General features: G+C 33.2%; 3 protein-coding genes across 3 annotated transcripts; 1 reads left to right on the forward strand and 2 right to left on the reverse strand.

The window, feature by feature from the left end:
• Nucleotides 1-430: 430 nt before the first annotated feature.
• Nucleotides 431-6,795, forward strand: LOTGIDRAFT_71543 (hypothetical protein; the record flags this gene model as incomplete). The annotated part of the gene is made up of 2 exons (XM_009068150.1): nt 431-2,455; nt 6,406-6,795. Coding segments are annotated over 2 exons (2,415 nt in total), but the record flags the coding sequence as incomplete, so codon positions are not given.
• A 2,475-nt stretch (nt 6,796-9,270) lies between these two features.
• LOTGIDRAFT_229731 (hypothetical protein) lies at nt 9,271-11,366 on the reverse strand. The gene is made up of 2 exons (XM_009068213.1): nt 11,087-11,366; nt 9,271-10,292 (listed from the first exon to the last, which is right to left on the reverse strand). The coding sequence occupies exons 1-2, from the start codon at nt 11,297-11,299 to the stop codon at nt 9,534-9,536; spliced, it is 972 nt and encodes a 323-aa protein (XP_009066461.1). The 5' UTR covers nt 11,300-11,366; the 3' UTR covers nt 9,271-9,533.
• Nucleotides 11,367-13,338: 1,972 nt separating this feature from the next.
• On the reverse strand, nt 13,339-17,228 carry LOTGIDRAFT_155672 (hypothetical protein; the record flags this gene model as incomplete). The annotated part of the gene is made up of 3 exons (XM_009068214.1): nt 13,339-13,572; nt 13,959-14,079; nt 17,206-17,228. 3 exons carry the CDS (start codon nt 17,226-17,228, stop codon nt 13,339-13,341), a joined length of 378 nt encoding a protein of 125 aa, XP_009066462.1.
• Between the last annotated feature and the right edge of the window lie 130 nt (nt 17,229-17,358).

Raw genomic sequence — 17,358 nt, forward strand, 5'->3', positions numbered from 1 at the left:
CGTTTATACAATCAGAATGCTTGCACTCGTGTGGTTTTAAAACAAAACCTAGAATATTTAGATAATCAATTGTTATAAAACGTCTGTTCTTATCTGGAGTTATAACAAGACGGGCGTTGAAGAGATTGGTAGTGTTTAAAACAAACTGTATATATTATTGATTCTATCTTCTATATTTTATCATTTCAGATAAAAGAGTTGAGAAGTAGAAGAATTGTGGTTACGAAATATAAACATGGTTGAACTAGCTAGTCAATAGTAACTGTTTTATTTATCATTCGTTTCTAAACATTGAGATAGAACGATATAAGTTTATCAAAACAATATGTCCTCAGTAGTAAATATTCTGAAATATCCTCTGATATATTTGACGTTGTGGGGATATTTAGTCACGTGTTTCCCATCTGATATATTTAATAAACAATATGAATACAGTCTCGAGGGAGATATCAATATCGGCGCAGTTCTTTCAATTCATATATCAAAGAATGGTAAAAGTTGTTCTGAGCATATTCCCACCTTCAGACCAATAGAATATGTAGAAGCGGTTATTTTTGCTATCAGTGAAATAAACAATAGAACAGATTTATTACCAAATATTACATTAGGAACTGTTATACTGGACGATTGTCTCCTACCATCAATGGTCTTATCACGTGCATTACAGTTTATGCCGGCTGCCCATCATTTTGTGCGGCAAGAAACAACTTGTAATAATTCATCATGTATAGATCACGCCCACCAATCATTACCAAGATTTTATGATGTTATTGGTGTACTAGGGGCATACACAAGTTCACTTAGTATTGTTCTAGCTAATGTCATGTCCCTGTATCAAATTCCTCAAATAAGTCACACGTCTACAAGTGATTTACTAAGTGATAAAAATAGATTCCCATACTTTCTTAGAATGTTACCACCAGACAAAAACCAAGTGAAGGTCATTGCAGATCTGATCAACCATTTTAATTGGAAGTATGTGTCAGTAGTTTACTCAGCAGGAAGTTACGGTGAAGAAAGTGAGCGTCAGTTGGTCAAGTTGTTTCGTGACCTGGACATTTGTGTCGCACAGTCTTTAGAATTGAGGAATAACATGCTCAAGTTACAGTATGACGATGTCATTGATTCACTAAGGAGATTTAAAGACGCAAGAGTTGTAGTTCTTTACGCTGATAGTGAGCATGCTTCATCATTGATAAATGCAGCGAAAAGAAAGGGAGCTTATCGTGAATTCATTTGGACAGGAAGTGATGCCTTGAGTCTAATTTTAGACGATGATAATGAATACTGTGATTGGAATTTGGGATCATTAAGTGTGAGGCCTTTTTCTGCAAATCTTCCAAGATTTTCAGCATATATGAAATCGCAGCGTGAAATGAGAACTAGTGGAGAAAATTCTATAGATGATCTCCACTCATGGTTGTGTTATAACTCTTCAAAAGAGAATTCAAATTTCAGGAATGTAGAAAATGCAAAAGATGATGACTATGTTCCCATATTTGCAGCATCGTATGTTATCGATGCTGTTTATGCTTTTGCATATGCCCTTGACACCTATATCAAGAAGTATTGTCAGGGAGTTTTTGGTAAAGAATTGAGACATTGTGTGAATGGTGAAACACTCCTTGGTATTTTAAAGGATGTTACATTTAATGGGTCGATTGGTGAAATATCTTTTGACGAGAATGGAGATGTTGTAGGTAAATATGAGATACGCCAGTGTCAATCGAAATATGGTGTCCCTCGTCACGAGGAAGTCGGGATATGGGATATGAAAACGGGAATGCTATCTTTAAAGCAAGGGAAACTCAAATGGGAGAGTGAAAACGCCAGTTATTATGAAAGTGAAGGGCTGAACAACTCAATTCCAGATTCAGTTTGTGCAGATCCTTGTACAATTGGTCAAATATATTCCTTTTCTCGGGAAACTTGCTGTTGGAAATGTATTAATTGCAAAGACAACGAAATTGTATCTTTGAACTCAACCCGTTGTGACGCATGTCCGTATCTGTATTGGCCAGACTTTGGAACTAGAGCATCGTGTATAGAAATAACACCAGACTATGTGACAATAACAGATATGGTGTCTGGTCTGATTTGTGTTTTTGCTATTGTGGGATTCCTTGTTTCAGTGTTTGTTGCTATGTTATTTCATTCCTATAGACATGAAAGGATCATCCGATCATCAAGTCGTGAACTTAGCCAGCTGATGCTGGTCGGTATATCTGCTGCCTTTATGTTGGTGTTAAGTTTTATGACAGTACCAAATAGCTGTACATGTTACCTGAATCACATTGGCTTTAGTTTGACTTTCACCTTTGTTTACGCGCCACTTCTTGTAAAAACCAATAGGATATACAGAATATTTCGCGCTGGAAGAAAAACTACCTTGTTACCACGTTGCACAAGTTCTCCAGCACTAGTTGCCATAGTAACTGGAATCATATCTATACAGGTGAGTTTTAAGGAATTTCAAAGGAATTATGTGTGCAATTTGCATGCTATTTGGGTTAAGGCATTGCGTAAAGCCTAACTATTCTCGTTGGCATTTTACCTACTAGGTACCGTCATGTCTTATTGGTCGTTTATGCTCAGACAACCAGGTCGATTGGAACTTTGAATAAAGATGATATTTCCACATATTATAGTCAGCTCGAGAACTCAAACCACCATTTTAAGATTATTAAGGCTGTGAGTGACTAAATCTCAACAGCAGCGATCGGCTCAATAGGAAGTGATTGAAATATGGTTTTGCTTATGTAATTTGTAATTGTAATATCACCATATATGCTAACGAAAGTGATATATATTTGTAATATTTGAGATAAAAAAAAACTTGGATTCATTCGTAATGTAATTTAATGATTAGTGTACAAAAAAAGCCCGGCCAGTTTTCCTAGTACAGCTATTCTTATTTCTTAACAAGTATTATTACAGACTGAAATCTATTATGATTATGAGTTGCATTAAAGGAAATCATATCACTTATATGATATAAACTGTAAATTAATCAGTTGTGTCTGATAAAAATACTCATACGTCTGGAACCCACTAACCTTATAACCATGATATTATTTAGTAGTACTTTAAGCTAGATTATGGAGAATAAAGGGGAATGCTATTAAAATACTAGAGTTTGAGAACTAATATTCTAGATTTAGTGCTGATTATAGATAATTAGGTTACTTAGTTGACAAGATAATTATTAATTTCTATAGTTTCTCTTTAGATACATTATAAGTTCATACAAATTACATAGAGATTTCAACTTATTTTAATGTACTCAAAAGACGGTCAAGATGAATTATCATCATGCATCAGCAAACAATACCCTTTTGAAATGTTTGCCAGCCTCGTAAGAACAGGAATTTTAACTAAAACGTCGCGTTTCTTAATGGTCATTTTTTAAAAAAAAATCGAACTATACCGTAGACTACTTAATATATCAGTCTATACCCCTACATTAATCATATCAAATACATTAAAAAGCAGCGTTTAATTGCTGGTACTACCAAATACTCTACAAAGCCGGTTTCTAAATTTCTCACCACTATCCTAAAAGCTACATTGGACTTGATAGTGTTAAAACATACTTTCGTAATGACGTTCATTTTACACGTGTTGACATACTTTCGATACATTATGATGGTTGTTCGCATAGTTACTTCCCTTGAGATGCAAAATTTATTGTAATTCCATTTGTACAGTGTATGACTATTTCGGAATGACAAAAGCTGTTGTGCTTTGTTCTCTACGGACACCAGGACAGCATTAAGCAGATGGCCCAACAACGGCCATAGCTTTGATTTGTGTCTTTTCCTTTCCATTTATATTTTTTTTAAATACAAATGTAGCCTATGGTTCAAACATAAACTTCTTTGATATGGGTAGGTAGTTTGTGTTCAAGATTTTATACTGTTCATAACTTGGTAGTATATGATTCGACTTAAAAGCACCATCGACAAATATATCCCAGTTGTCAACGAAATCATATATTGTGCTTTATAACAATACAATACAAATGTTTTTATCATGTACTAAAAGTTTGAAGAAAATGTTGTTATCGATGGTCTTTTGATTCTTTTGCACTTAATCAATCGGCTACAAAATTCAATAGACATAAAAATACTTTTTCAACTGACGAAATCCAAAATTATTTGTGCAAGTAAATAGCAATTCATCTCTGAAATTGTTCTGTAACTTTTATTGATAATAAATCGTCTGTTTACAGCCCTACTTGAAAGCTTAATTATCGCTAATAACTTACATAACCATAGGATATCATTAAAAAGTTTCGCTAAAAGGGCTTTAAGAATCTTGTACTCGAGGTCATAATTATTATATACTTCATGTACATGGAATACTTGGTAACCTTCAATTATATTTGATAGAGGTCATTATGCCACAATGATGTCATGATGATCAGTCTCAGAACGACAGAATGATACCAGCAGGCCAGACTTTTGGAAATGTAAAATGGTATAATGTTTCCGCCTGTGTTCAAATTTGGAATCATAAAATATAGTAAAAAAAAACACTTGATCGATAAACAGACAAATAACATAAGTTGTCATAACCACTTACCAATAAATTTGTCTGCTTTGAAATTGTTTTGTCTTGTTTTCTACTTTAAAATACATTAACATATAAGGCCGATATATAACAATACTGAACAACTGTGAGATGAGAAATGTTTTAGAAGGTTAGTGGAAGGCGGGTATAATATTATTACTACTAACTGCATCACTAACAAATTTACCACTCTATTGATGATGTTTAAATTCAATCACTGTCCCATTACTCACGATTCAATTTCAGGATCATTATGACGTCAATGTCAGACCAATCTTGATAAGAGAATAAAGATTCAACTTAGCTATATGTAAGACTATCCCGACTTATTATAAATCGTGTGCTTGTTTGGTGGAGCTTGTCATTAGCTAAGATAAGCAATATTTACAATACGAAGTGTAGGTGTGCTATGATATTTTTGAAAGTCGGTAATCCCTTCTTAAACCATTTTTCTCGAAATGCGAATATTGCAGTTTTGATAATGACAGATTTCTATCAAATGTCAACCATTTAGATATGATTCAATCTTATCCCATTTACACGAAACTCGTATCATTCGTCCCAAGTTGTGTCTTCTTTTATTGAAGACATACCAGATATTAAAACAGTTTCCAAAGGGTACAGGTTATATCTAATAAGTATGTTAAAAACTTTGAACACATTGAGATTGAATATCGATATTCCAGTGTTTATACTTCTATACGATTTAGTTCAGTTATTTCATGTTACATGACGAAATTATCTCACTAAGCTAACTACTCAAGATAAAATGGTGATTGTCGTAAAACTTTTCGAGACAACACCCACCATGCCCATGAGATATCAACTCAAAATATTATACAGCCATGACGATTGTTCAAATTGAGATTTAAAAATCATTTGATCTTAATTGTCCTACACTTTTTCTGAAAGTATTAGACCATCCACAATTGTTTGAATGATTTTGTTCAGTTACTGTAAAAGTTAATATTACGTTTTCATTTGAAATAACATTTAAACCTTTTCCATCATAATTTTAACAATAATTGTCCATGGAATTCTTAAAAGAAACCTCCTGACATAACTTTACTTTGACTATCCTTTGGTTCAAGTTAAGTTACCTGATAGACTTAATACGATGTTCATTGGAATAGATCTTTTGCTTATCTGAAACGTGTGTTCTTCGTAAAATTCTTAAAATCTGATTGTCTACTGTGATTCAGAATTATTATTGAAATAATATTATCCTTTGAATACAACCGTATATTTTCTCTTTCTCAAATTGAGATTAAATGATGATGTATAAACCATATAGTATAATTATGTCTCATTTCAATACATCAAAGTCTATAATTTAAATCAGGAATTGGTTAGAAGAAGACTTAGGGTCAGAATATAAAGTGTTTGAAACGATGTATTATTGTAATCTGAGTATTTGTTTAATCTAGAATTGATAAAGTGTTTCTAATATTAGAAGCTCGGGTAGGAAGATCGAACGCACCATTATTAACCTACTTCATATTATCTGGCTTCATTAACCTTTTTTCTTTTAATTTCTTTGAAAGTCAACTCGTCCTTAATGGAAAACGAAATTTCATGATGCATAATTAATTTTTCATACAATGAATACCCCATATTTTTTTTATACATGTACTGCGAATTCTGTAAGACAACTGAAACAAAATATAGGTGTTCGAATGGCAAGTTTTATTAACTATAGATCTCTTAAATAGATTTGGGATATGATAGGTTTGCATTGTATCTTTTCTTGGAGATTGATATATAAGACAAACTCTTGATAAAAGTGATTGAAACCTTAAATTAGTCTAAAAAAAATTTTTTTTTATTTTTCAGATTCTTATTATCATTTTATCAACAAGTATGGCTCAACCAGAGGTAAAACTACGTATGCCAGTTAGAAGTGAAAAGTTTGTAGAGTTATATTGTGATATGCCATTAGCAGGTCTTTTATCGTCGTTATCGTTTAACGTTTTCTTGGTTATGATATGTACATTTTACGCCTTCAAAACCAGGAAACTTCCTGATAACTATAACGAGTCGCGTTATATAGCATTTTGTGTGGACACAACGTTATTGGTCTGGATATCATTTGTTCCGACATACTTTACAACATCTCGAGCATATTATAAAGTGATCATTTTATCTTTAGCGTTGATTTTGAATTCAGTGGTGAACTTAATGTGTTTGTTTGTGCCTAAATTGTATGCCTTATATCAACATAAACATCAACAAGTAAAAAGTCAAGATAAATGTTATAATCAGTTACAAATTCGTGTGAGTCCTCCCAAATTAACTATAACCAGACTTAATAACGCAGATTTTAGAACTTCAAGATCTGTTAGTCATCTAGTTGGAAGTCAGGAAAGTGCCATGTCAGTAGTTTCTAATCCCGATGTACTTCCGGCTTCTAAAGCAGATAGCAATCAAAACGGAACCATTTCCAGAATAAATACAAATTCTTCGGAAGATCTCAGTGTTTCCCACTGACGTTTTGTGTCAATAAAAGAGGTCTTATATACATTATGGCGAAAAGAACCAATAAAAACGTGCGTTTAGAATATTGTATTTCACTGTATATCGTCGATATAACAGGGCCGTAACTTCATTAAGGCAAATGACTCATTCAGAATTTGACGAAAAATATGCCGGTATATGAAATAAAAAAAAGTTTGTATGAAAAATTAAAAATATTAAATATTACACCTGCTAATTACATGGCGTATTTGACGTTTATAAAGAGGTGGTCTATCAAAAGCCTTGTAATGAAAGGCAAAGAACTTTTGCCTCATAGCGAAAAGACTTTAGTTACGGCCCTGTATTATAATACATAATACACTAAAAACAAGCTTATGTAACTTTCAATGTTATGGAAACCCTTGAGAAATCTCACCAAGACATTTCTGCTTGAATCTGTAATTGCCTATATAAGCCTACCATCGCGCACTATTCCGTAAATAAAAGAGTTAAATATTGATATGTATAGTGGTATGTATAGCTATTTAACATTTTAGTGAACTTGGTTTCTAATCAAAAGACACGTGCGATGTGACATGAAGTTAATACATATGTACTTAAACAAGATCATTGTGCTGACTTGGGTTGTTATTCTTGTTCAGTGTAACGACATGAAAAAAGAACATCTGGTTTAAGTATGACAATTAAATAAAATCTCAAAATTTTTTGAAACGTCAAGAAATAACTTGAGATCTATCCAAGTATTTACTGTGCATTATAATTGGTGTGTGTATGTCTTAAAATAAACCACTGTTTATATTTGAATTTGTGTTTTTCATAATGTATGTTTATTAATATTATCTGAGGTTCAAGATGTTACTTGAGTTTAATTACCCAGATATTTCAAGAGGCCTACAGGGTGGATGAAACAGTAACAATTATGGCCACCGTCTGAGAAACGGAAATATGTGCATACAATGGACAATTCAAGTTATGCAAAGAAAATAAAAGAACACAGTCAAACACTATTCTACATGTTATGTGACCCAGAAAGCTGCAGTGTGACATTCAGTCTCATGTCGCTTTGAACATACATTAATTACTGTTAACTTTCCAAGAAATGAAATCTGAACAGAAAGTTGACAGTAGGCCTACCATTTGTTACGAAATCTTTCGCTCGTACATTCATATCTGTTTTCCTTAAATTTTTAGAAGAAATATTTTAGTAACTACCTGGTGCAGAAATCAAAAGCCATTGTACACTTTTTTCAATAATTGTAAATCTAATGCAAATATGCAAAAAAGCTTCTAATTTGCCTCATTACAGCAGTTTTATCAAAGTTTGTAGGCAATCGACATTCAACCGAACTCGACGAGAGATATCTGTAAAGATATACCAAGGAATCTGAAATCAACAAGTTTGGTTTGAAATCATTTGAGATAATTTGATACAAGGGAAAATACGTGACTAACTAAAAATATAAGTGACATCAGTAAACATGAAAGAAGTAAGGGATGGTATTAAATAAAGAAGTCTTTTATTCTGTTTCACGTTCTAGTTATTCATATCACACGTTATCAAACAGTCTTCACTTACACAAATTAATTGCGAATGGTGATAAATGCAAGATATGGAAGGGCAGAACTAATTATCTGTAGAATTTTGGATAACGTTATTAGAAATTCATATCAGGATAATATGAACTTGATAAAATATATGACCTACTTCAGAACAATGCAGAGTTTTGAAGTTGCGATCTATTTATAACTAGTACAGCTTAATTATGACCAGAAATGCCTGGCAAATATCAATACATAAAGTAAATAATGTAGAAGGGTGTAATGATTAACAATGTTAAATTCCAAATTATGAATGAAAGGGCACAGAAACCATGTTCCTATCTCAAGGGATGATGATTCGGCTACGATATCTAACCACTTATATACACTTGTGTACAACTTGACTGATCACTATTTACCAATAAATGATCGTGTTATTAAAGAGTCGGAATATTTTCAAGAGACATTTTGCTTCCAATCAAATTTAGTGGCTACACTAACGGTTCGATAATCATCTGCTCACGAGTTTAAGTAAAGCAGTGTTTGTGTAACGGGGACACTGGTAACATCAATTTGCACCATTCATTTCATTCCGACGTCTGTTCTCTTTACAAAACCCTTTAAAATATGTTTTTTCTGTTGATCTTGCATCTTCAAATGAGAAACTGATGGCGTGAAAAGATAAAATTATACGATTTATTTCATATAAAATAAAAGAAATACAATAAATAAGGTTCAATATATACATTTAATGTGGGTCTATAAAAATAAAGCGAATAAGCAGTCGCATTTTGATTCTAAACGTGTATTAAGAGACTCTATCATCCAGGTGACTGCCATATTTTGTTTGTTCAAGAGGAGCGTTTTTTTCTGTGGTGTTTTCCAAACCTTATCATACTATCTGTTAGTATCCAGAAGGAGAGTTCTTGAGTTTTAACATTATACAGTTATAGATAATTAAATTTATAATGGGAAAGCGATATCTGACTATTAACACTTGGAGTCGCAGTTTTAGTAAGGCAAATTGGCTGATTTACTATTATATTGGATTCTATGAGTTCATTGGTGGCATAAGTGGTATCATTTCGGCTCGAATCAATAGACGAAGGTGCAACTTCGTTTTTAATAGACTCACCCGGATTTGTAACAGACTCATTAGGATTTGGATTGGAATTATTAGAGTCGGTGGATGTAGCATCTTGTTTGGGATCAAGATCAGCAATGTTATCAGGTTTGGGTTGAAATGAATATGGTGCTGGTGGATAATATGGTGAAGGATAAATGGGGGCATCGTTATAAGAATAGTCAATTCTTCCACTATCAGATGGATAACCATAATCAATATAAGGTGATCTATAATGAGGGTTATAAGATGGTGGATAAAGATATTGTTGATTGTAACACACAGAAGGAATATTATAGTGTTCAGATACAGGAAAATATGAATCACTTTTGGGGATTAGATCTTGGTGATAAAACGTGTCTTTGAATGTACTTATGGTCGGTGCTTCATATACTTGGCTTGGTGATTTCTCAGATCTATCAACTTTAGGAGGTTCTAGTATATAGGTATCTGGTGCTTCTTTAGAAACAGTTGATTTGTGATTTTTAACATTTTTTTCTGGCACCTCTTGTGTGACCTCTTCGTCAGATCTGGTGATTTTATTTTGTCGTTTTTCTTTGGCTCTACGATTCTTAAACCATATCTAAAATGGAAATAGCTTGCCAGGCATGGTAAACATACATTCACACAGCAGATTTGCATAATGATTAAACTGTCAAGTGTCTATTTAATCCTCTGAAAAGTAATAAACTCCTCACTCAAGACCTTAACAATTCAAATGACCCCACAAAGTTTCAAATGGAATGAAAAATTGGACTAAATTGAACGCATGATCAAATTTGACATGTTTTAAGTCAACGGCAATATATTACATATATATCCAAAAAAAATATGATCACACAAGATTCATCAAAATCCATTGAAAATTTAAGCTTCAATTGTGCCCACAAACACATTTTGACGCGAATTTACTGAGTCAAGGACAATAACTCAAAATCCGTTCATCGAAAAGTCGTTAAATTCGAACTTGACTGAGATCTTATCAAGCCCAATGCTCACGCCAAATTTCATTGCAATCAAATGGAAACTGCAGTCTCTATTGTACCCGACGGACAGGGGCGACGACAATATACGACCAAATATTCACGTGGGCGTATAAAAATGACTATCGACTATGATCTTAAAAATGGAATTTCGTCTACGTACATTCAGAAAAGTATATATATTATATAATATAATTATTATTATATATTACAATAATTTATATATTATTATTAGTATATATATTATTAGTATATATATTAGTATTGAAAATATATATATATATATATATATATGAAACCTAGGCAGCTGACCCATCTATTCTACTCGATTAATGAACAACCAGGAAATTTCTCATTTAAATTGTTGAAAATACTTCAATCAAAGAAAACTTACCAGGATATTTTTATGTGTAAGATTTAAAGATGTTGACAAGTGAACGATTAAGTCTCGGTATGGATTCTGATTGGCAGTAAATATCTCTTCTAACTTTTCAACTTGAATACTGGTAAAATGAGTTCGATGTCTTTTACTTATTCCACGTATTTTATTGGAATTCAAATAGGTCGAAGCTGGGTTAGAGTAGTGAGAGATATGTTGGGTCTTCATATTATTTCTCTCTGTCAATATTATTTCTCTCTGTCAAATCCAACAACGAGTATATACCCCAGCGACTAACTATTCACTAACTCATCCAGAAAATTTCTAATTTGTTTGTGTCTGTGTGTGATTAATCATGAGTTGTAATCATGTAATCATCTTAAAGCTTTCAATTAAGTTTACCATTAGTCAAGTAGAAGTTAACTATATTCATAGAGTCCAGTTAGTTGTAATGTGATAGACAGAAAGTTACGATAGAAAACAAACAAGATTTCGATAAATTTTGTGTCAAACAGGTTAACACTGGTCACATTTAAATGGAGTGGAATCCACTTAGCTTGTAAGGCAAAAAATTCTATTTGCTCAGCAGGTAAGACAAACGACGGTTAAGTTGGAAGTACATAATATGCTAGCTACTGTATTATACTTTAGAAGTTCTGCAAGATAATCCATTACTCATTTAACACACAGTTATTAAAATGACGAGCTGGCGAAAAAAATGTCACAATGAAAACAATTTCAAAGCTGGGGTTTTGGTTTAATCAACGAGTGAACGTTTTCAGCTTTTTCAGTTGATATCTTAGACTGTCAACATCGATAATCACAACCCAAAGTGAAACTAATTCACCTTGAAACTATCCATTATCAAAATAGTAAAAATGAAGACAAAGGTAAGAAAATACAGATTCCCATATTTCCTTCTTAACTTAGCAGAAACTCCGAAAATTATCTTATATATCAACATACACACTGCATCTATCTATCTACCTCTTGCAATAAACTATTCTTACGTTTTTCTCCGGTGTTGTTTATCAATGACATCGAATGATGACTTTGAAAATAGTATTGAATGTGTCCACTTTCGCCTTTTCCTTACAAGATACCCATTCTCGTATATACATATAATAAAAAGTAAAGTGTTCCTAGTATTTTTCGCTATAATTAGGCCTGCAGATCGTAAATTATTTTGCACAAAAAAGTCGTTATATGATACATGTATCACTCTTTTTGTAGTCTGTTAGGTGTATATGGGAAGTAACTCCTAGTTATTTTAAACTGATTTACACTCTTCTTCAGTATTTGATAATTTTTTATAATGTCTATGATTATAATTTGCTTATTTTATTGAAGGAGAGAGTAGTAGATATGATAATTTTTAGCATTGTTTAGAACCGCGCTGCATGTCAAATCGTCCCAAATGAACTTTGCTCACTATTTGGTTTATTGATATGAGCGAGGCAATGATTCTCCAAATAAAAAGGAAACGTGTATGTTTACAAAGTATGTGGTGTAATATTTTGGTTTGTAAAGTCTATAGTCACAATATATCATGAAAGGCAATTAGTAAAATTTCATGAGCAAGTATATGTTTTATGAAAATATGCCCATTCAGACATTCATCTGTTATAATGTATTTCAAGAATTTTCATCATTTTGTTTACAATCGTGAAATTTTGATTTTACCTCTATTGGTTGGTTTCACTGTGAGTGGTGATATTCGATGTTGACAGTTCGAGGTCGAGATATCAACAGATTGATGGGCGTGTCATACCCGGATTTTATACTGTGTGTCAATCATACTTCTTTATTAAATATGGCGAACGAATGTAGTAAATACGGCGAACAGATAATCTTCATATTTTTTTTCCAATAACTAATTTTTAGCGTAGTTACAGCATGATAGCTTTAATATCGTAACACTATTTAGCGTCCTTGCTGCTCGTTGTTAACTTCTCAATCATGTTTTCAAATACCACGATTTCAATATGAGATTTACAGATGATGAATGTTGCAAAAAGATGAAGTTTTATCTACAAAATATAAAATTTATCACACATCCCGCATTCTCTATTGTTAGAAAAATATTGACATGCTTCCTATCCATATATCTTTTAAATTATAAATTTAACTTATTGATCACATTTTTTTTTATCAAATTTTCTCATGATTTACACATTAAATAGTTGGTGATGTTATAGAGAATACTAAACGTATTTACAAACAATATGATCATAGCGTTTATATACAATGAGTGTCATATTAGTTAATCACAACTTTTTGGGAACGTTAGCGATGATAGGTTTGGGTCTTGTTTTAAACAGTATTTTCTTTCTGATTAAAGCTTCTACTTCATAATGATTATTGTCTTTATCACAATCTGTGTCCATATTATCATTACTCTCATCTGTTGATATCATTTTTTTTAGTACAGCAAATGGTTTTTCAAGTTCAACAATTTTCCCGTAAAGAATGTGGTGACCAATGATAAATACAGGAGCATCCTGGAATAATTAATATTGTTCAATAAACTGGAGAGAGGACTCGGGCTTGTCATCTGTTGTCAGTTACATTTTGCATTCTAATACAATTGAATCTGATAGTCGACTCCAGCGACTGGAATATGAGACTATCCAGCTGGTCGCAGTTGAATGTAGTCGGTCAATTTTTTTGACATAAGCTCTAGGCTCATGTTAACTACTATGGATCAGTTAGGATGTTTATGCATTGGATCACTAGTCGATCAGAGTGAATAGTATACTTTACCACCTGATACAACCCAAGTTCAATTATCTATTGTGTGTCCAAATTCAACAACTGTCGTGAAAATTTACCAGAAATAAAAATTGTGAAATGATATTATGTATCTATAAGATATTGTGAAAATTACCTTTTTAGTAAAATGTAAATCACCAATAAACTTTCCACTTAATGGTACTGGATGTCGTGTTTCTAAATCTCCCTGTAGATCAATAATTGCCCATTCTGGACAGTTTGTTGTGTCTCCTGGGCTGAAATATGAAATGTTCCACTTCACGAGAAAGGCTTAAGTGTTAAAATCAATTTTGCCAAAATTAAGTTGCTCTCAAGAGTAATTTCTAAAAGGCATTAAAACAAAGATCAGGGGCCCTCTGTCGGTATCAAAATCAATGTGAAAACTTAGGCAAAGACAATGCAATACATTTTTGGCCCTATAAATTAGACAAGATGTCTGGACTGGAAGGATAGTGATATTTACCCATCCAAAGCACAACCCATAAGTCAAAGTCTTATGTACACATAAAATGAGTAATAGCAATCTTGCACCATTCAAGGTCATAATACATGACACAGCTGTGTTCGAAGAAAGAGTAAAAGCTCCCAAGATAGCAACTAATATTTTACTTCGTAGGGAGGTAAAGAAAAAAACTTAACGAATGTTTAACATAATAAATTACCCAATATGCTGCATTAAAGAATGAAGGAATGTGGTCACCCCTGTGGAACAAAAACAATTCTAGGATTTAGCTGCTGAATATCATCAGAAATTGGTAACAGACATGCCCTCGAATCCACAAGGAAATCTATGCGTAGTATTGGTCGATGTAATGGTACATGTATAAGTATCATAACCATTAGTATCAACTCAACATTAATAAAACCAAATTGATCTAAAGAAACCAAATCATCCATTTGCCCACTGGTAACCAGACAGGACAACGTCTTATGAGAACAGGTCAACTCCATCAAATGGGTATGTTGCCACGAAGCCGACCCACTGGTAAGGTTCTGGCAGATTACCTGGAAACCAATAATGTACCAATCACCCCGAAGAATGTTGTACAAGATAGCAGTGTTTGGCAGATCTGAGGTAATAAATAGGTTTCGGAGGTGGGGGAAATTCCCATAAACGTGACCAAGTTTTTCTGACCCTACTCTAGTCGACAACACTGTCAAAATAGTTATCAGAGGCAGACACAGGTGTTTCAGACTATCCAAACCAACAACTGCCATTCGGAAAGAATTATCAATCACCAAAACGAGCTGTCTAATTAGGCTACAATTAGACCCAACTTTCAATTCGTTTTTAAAAGTTTTTATTTTTTATTTATAATTAGAATATCATGAAAACGTAAATATAAGCAATAAACTGTTACCCTATGGCGGTTATGGTCGTATATCAGGATAAAGGTTGGCTGGAAAATTTAATAAATATGCGTTAAGGGCAATAACTCAAAAACCGTTCATCGAAATATCGTCAAATTGGAACTTGACCGCCATCTTATCAATTCCAATGCTTACACAAAGTTTCTTCAAAATCCGCTAAAAAAAGAAGCTTCTATTGTGCCCACAAAAAAAAAGTTTTGACGCGATTTTACTAAGTCAAGGGCAATAACTCAAAATAGCTTGCCAGGCAGCCAACAACCAGCTGTAAGAAATGATAAAGTCTTTAGTGGTTTAATATGTGAAACCAATCATCCGATCGTTACTAATTTCAAGCTTTATAGAGATCTCATACCTAGTTTAGCCAAGATAGGATAAAAAAATGTAGTCTCTATCAGGCCTACAATCAACATTAGACGCATTGAAATAATTCAAGGGCAATAACTCCAAAACCATTCATCCAATTATTACCATTTTTGAACTTGAGATCTCATCAATATATACATGCATACCAAGTTTCATCGAGTTCAGATAAAACTGCACCCTGTATCATGACTACAAGCCAAAATTGAAGCGTTTTTACTAAGTCAGGGCCATAACTCCAAAACCGTTCATCCGATTATGACCAAATTCAAACTTGACCGAGATCTCATCAACATATACATGCATACCAAGTTTCATCTAGATTGGATACAAACTGTATAGTCTCTATCGTGCCTGCAAGCAAAATTTGACATGTTTTTACTAAGTCAAAGGCAATAATCCTGAAATCGTTCATCCAATTATTACCAATTTCGAACTTGACCGAAATCTCATCAATATATACATACATACTATGTTTCATCAAGATGGGATCAAAATTGTAGCCTTTATCGTGCATGTACAAAGAAAATTTAACGCATGTTTACAAAATCAAGGGCAATAACATTGAAATCGTTCATCAGATTATTACCAATTTCGAACTTGACTGAGGTATTATCTATATCTACAAGCATACTAAGTTTCATCAAAATCGGATAAGATTTTTAGCCTTTATCAAGCCAACTTTAATGCGTTTTTTACTAAGTCAAGGGCAATAACTCTGAAACCATTCATGCGATTAGTAGCCTACCAATTTCGAACTTGACCGACATCTCATCAATATATAGGCCTACAGGCATGCCAAGTTCCATCAAGATCAGATAATAGCTGTAGCCCTATTGTACATGTGGGCGGACGGACAGGGGCGACGGCAATATACGTCCATATTTCCATGTGGGCGTACAAAAAAACGTTTATCAAATGAAAACCGTGTTCTCTATTGTGTCCGCAAGAAATGTTGACCGACGGACAGGGGCGACGAAAATATACGACCACATATTATTCAAGTGGACATATAAAAACGAAACGAAAGTAGGGTCTAATGGTTAGCGATATCAACATCCGCTGGAAGCGAACGTTAACTTGCCATCTACCAACCAAGGTCTAATTTAGACTGCAAGACGAGTTAAGGGAGAATGAAAAGGATCGAATAGACGTTCTAAGCTCATGTCACACTGCCAAGGTCAAGGCCAAGGGTCCGAGTTTCATCCTTATTTTAATATGTCTATGATTTCATCGCCATTACATTCCACTCGACCAGATCTGAAGATTTCTCAACTACTACCAATATATCATGATCAAAAACTAAGTAAGGTAGCCTACCAACTAACAATTAAAGGGATCAAACACTTAATTTATTGGAATAGGGTGTAGGCCATTGCAGGAACCGCAGACGTTTGTCTGCAATTTGAAATGGTGCAAATATTTAGAAATCCTTTTTAAATCCCTAACTGAAGTTGTTTATCTTAAGAATATTCGGACTATTTGTCTCGTACGTGGTAAATAGCTACCGCCATGCGTAAGGGGAGATAATATTCATATATTTACATCATTTCAACACGCTGGTAATCTGATTTAGTCTATGAAAAAATAACTACCTAACCTTATTAAGAAATTATAATATTTGAACTTACATTTGAACGTAAAGTTGGACCATTTTGTTAAAGTTTCAGATGATTATCTACAATTTATTTTACAATACCGCCATATTATTCAGTGCAGTTTTATTGGCTGCTATAAATAAACTAATATTTTTATCTAATCAGAATTCAGATGAATAGAAAGTG

Source organism: Lottia gigantea (assembly GCF_000327385.1).
Source record: "Lottia gigantea unplaced genomic scaffold LOTGIsca_9, whole genome shotgun sequence".
In the NCBI taxonomy this organism is placed as follows: Eukaryota; Metazoa; Mollusca; class Gastropoda; family Lottiidae; genus Lottia; species Lottia gigantea.

Bases quoted from the DNA above. Each gene is read 5' to 3' on its own strand.
- LOTGIDRAFT_229731 (XM_009068213.1), bottom strand. From the start codon at position 11,299: ATGAAGACCCAACATATCTCTCACTACTCTAACCCAGCTTCGACCTAT. The intron at 10,293-11,086 runs GTAAGTTTTCTT...TTTCCATTTTAG, and splicing joins TTACACATAAAAATATCCTG to ATATGGTTTAAGAATCGTAG.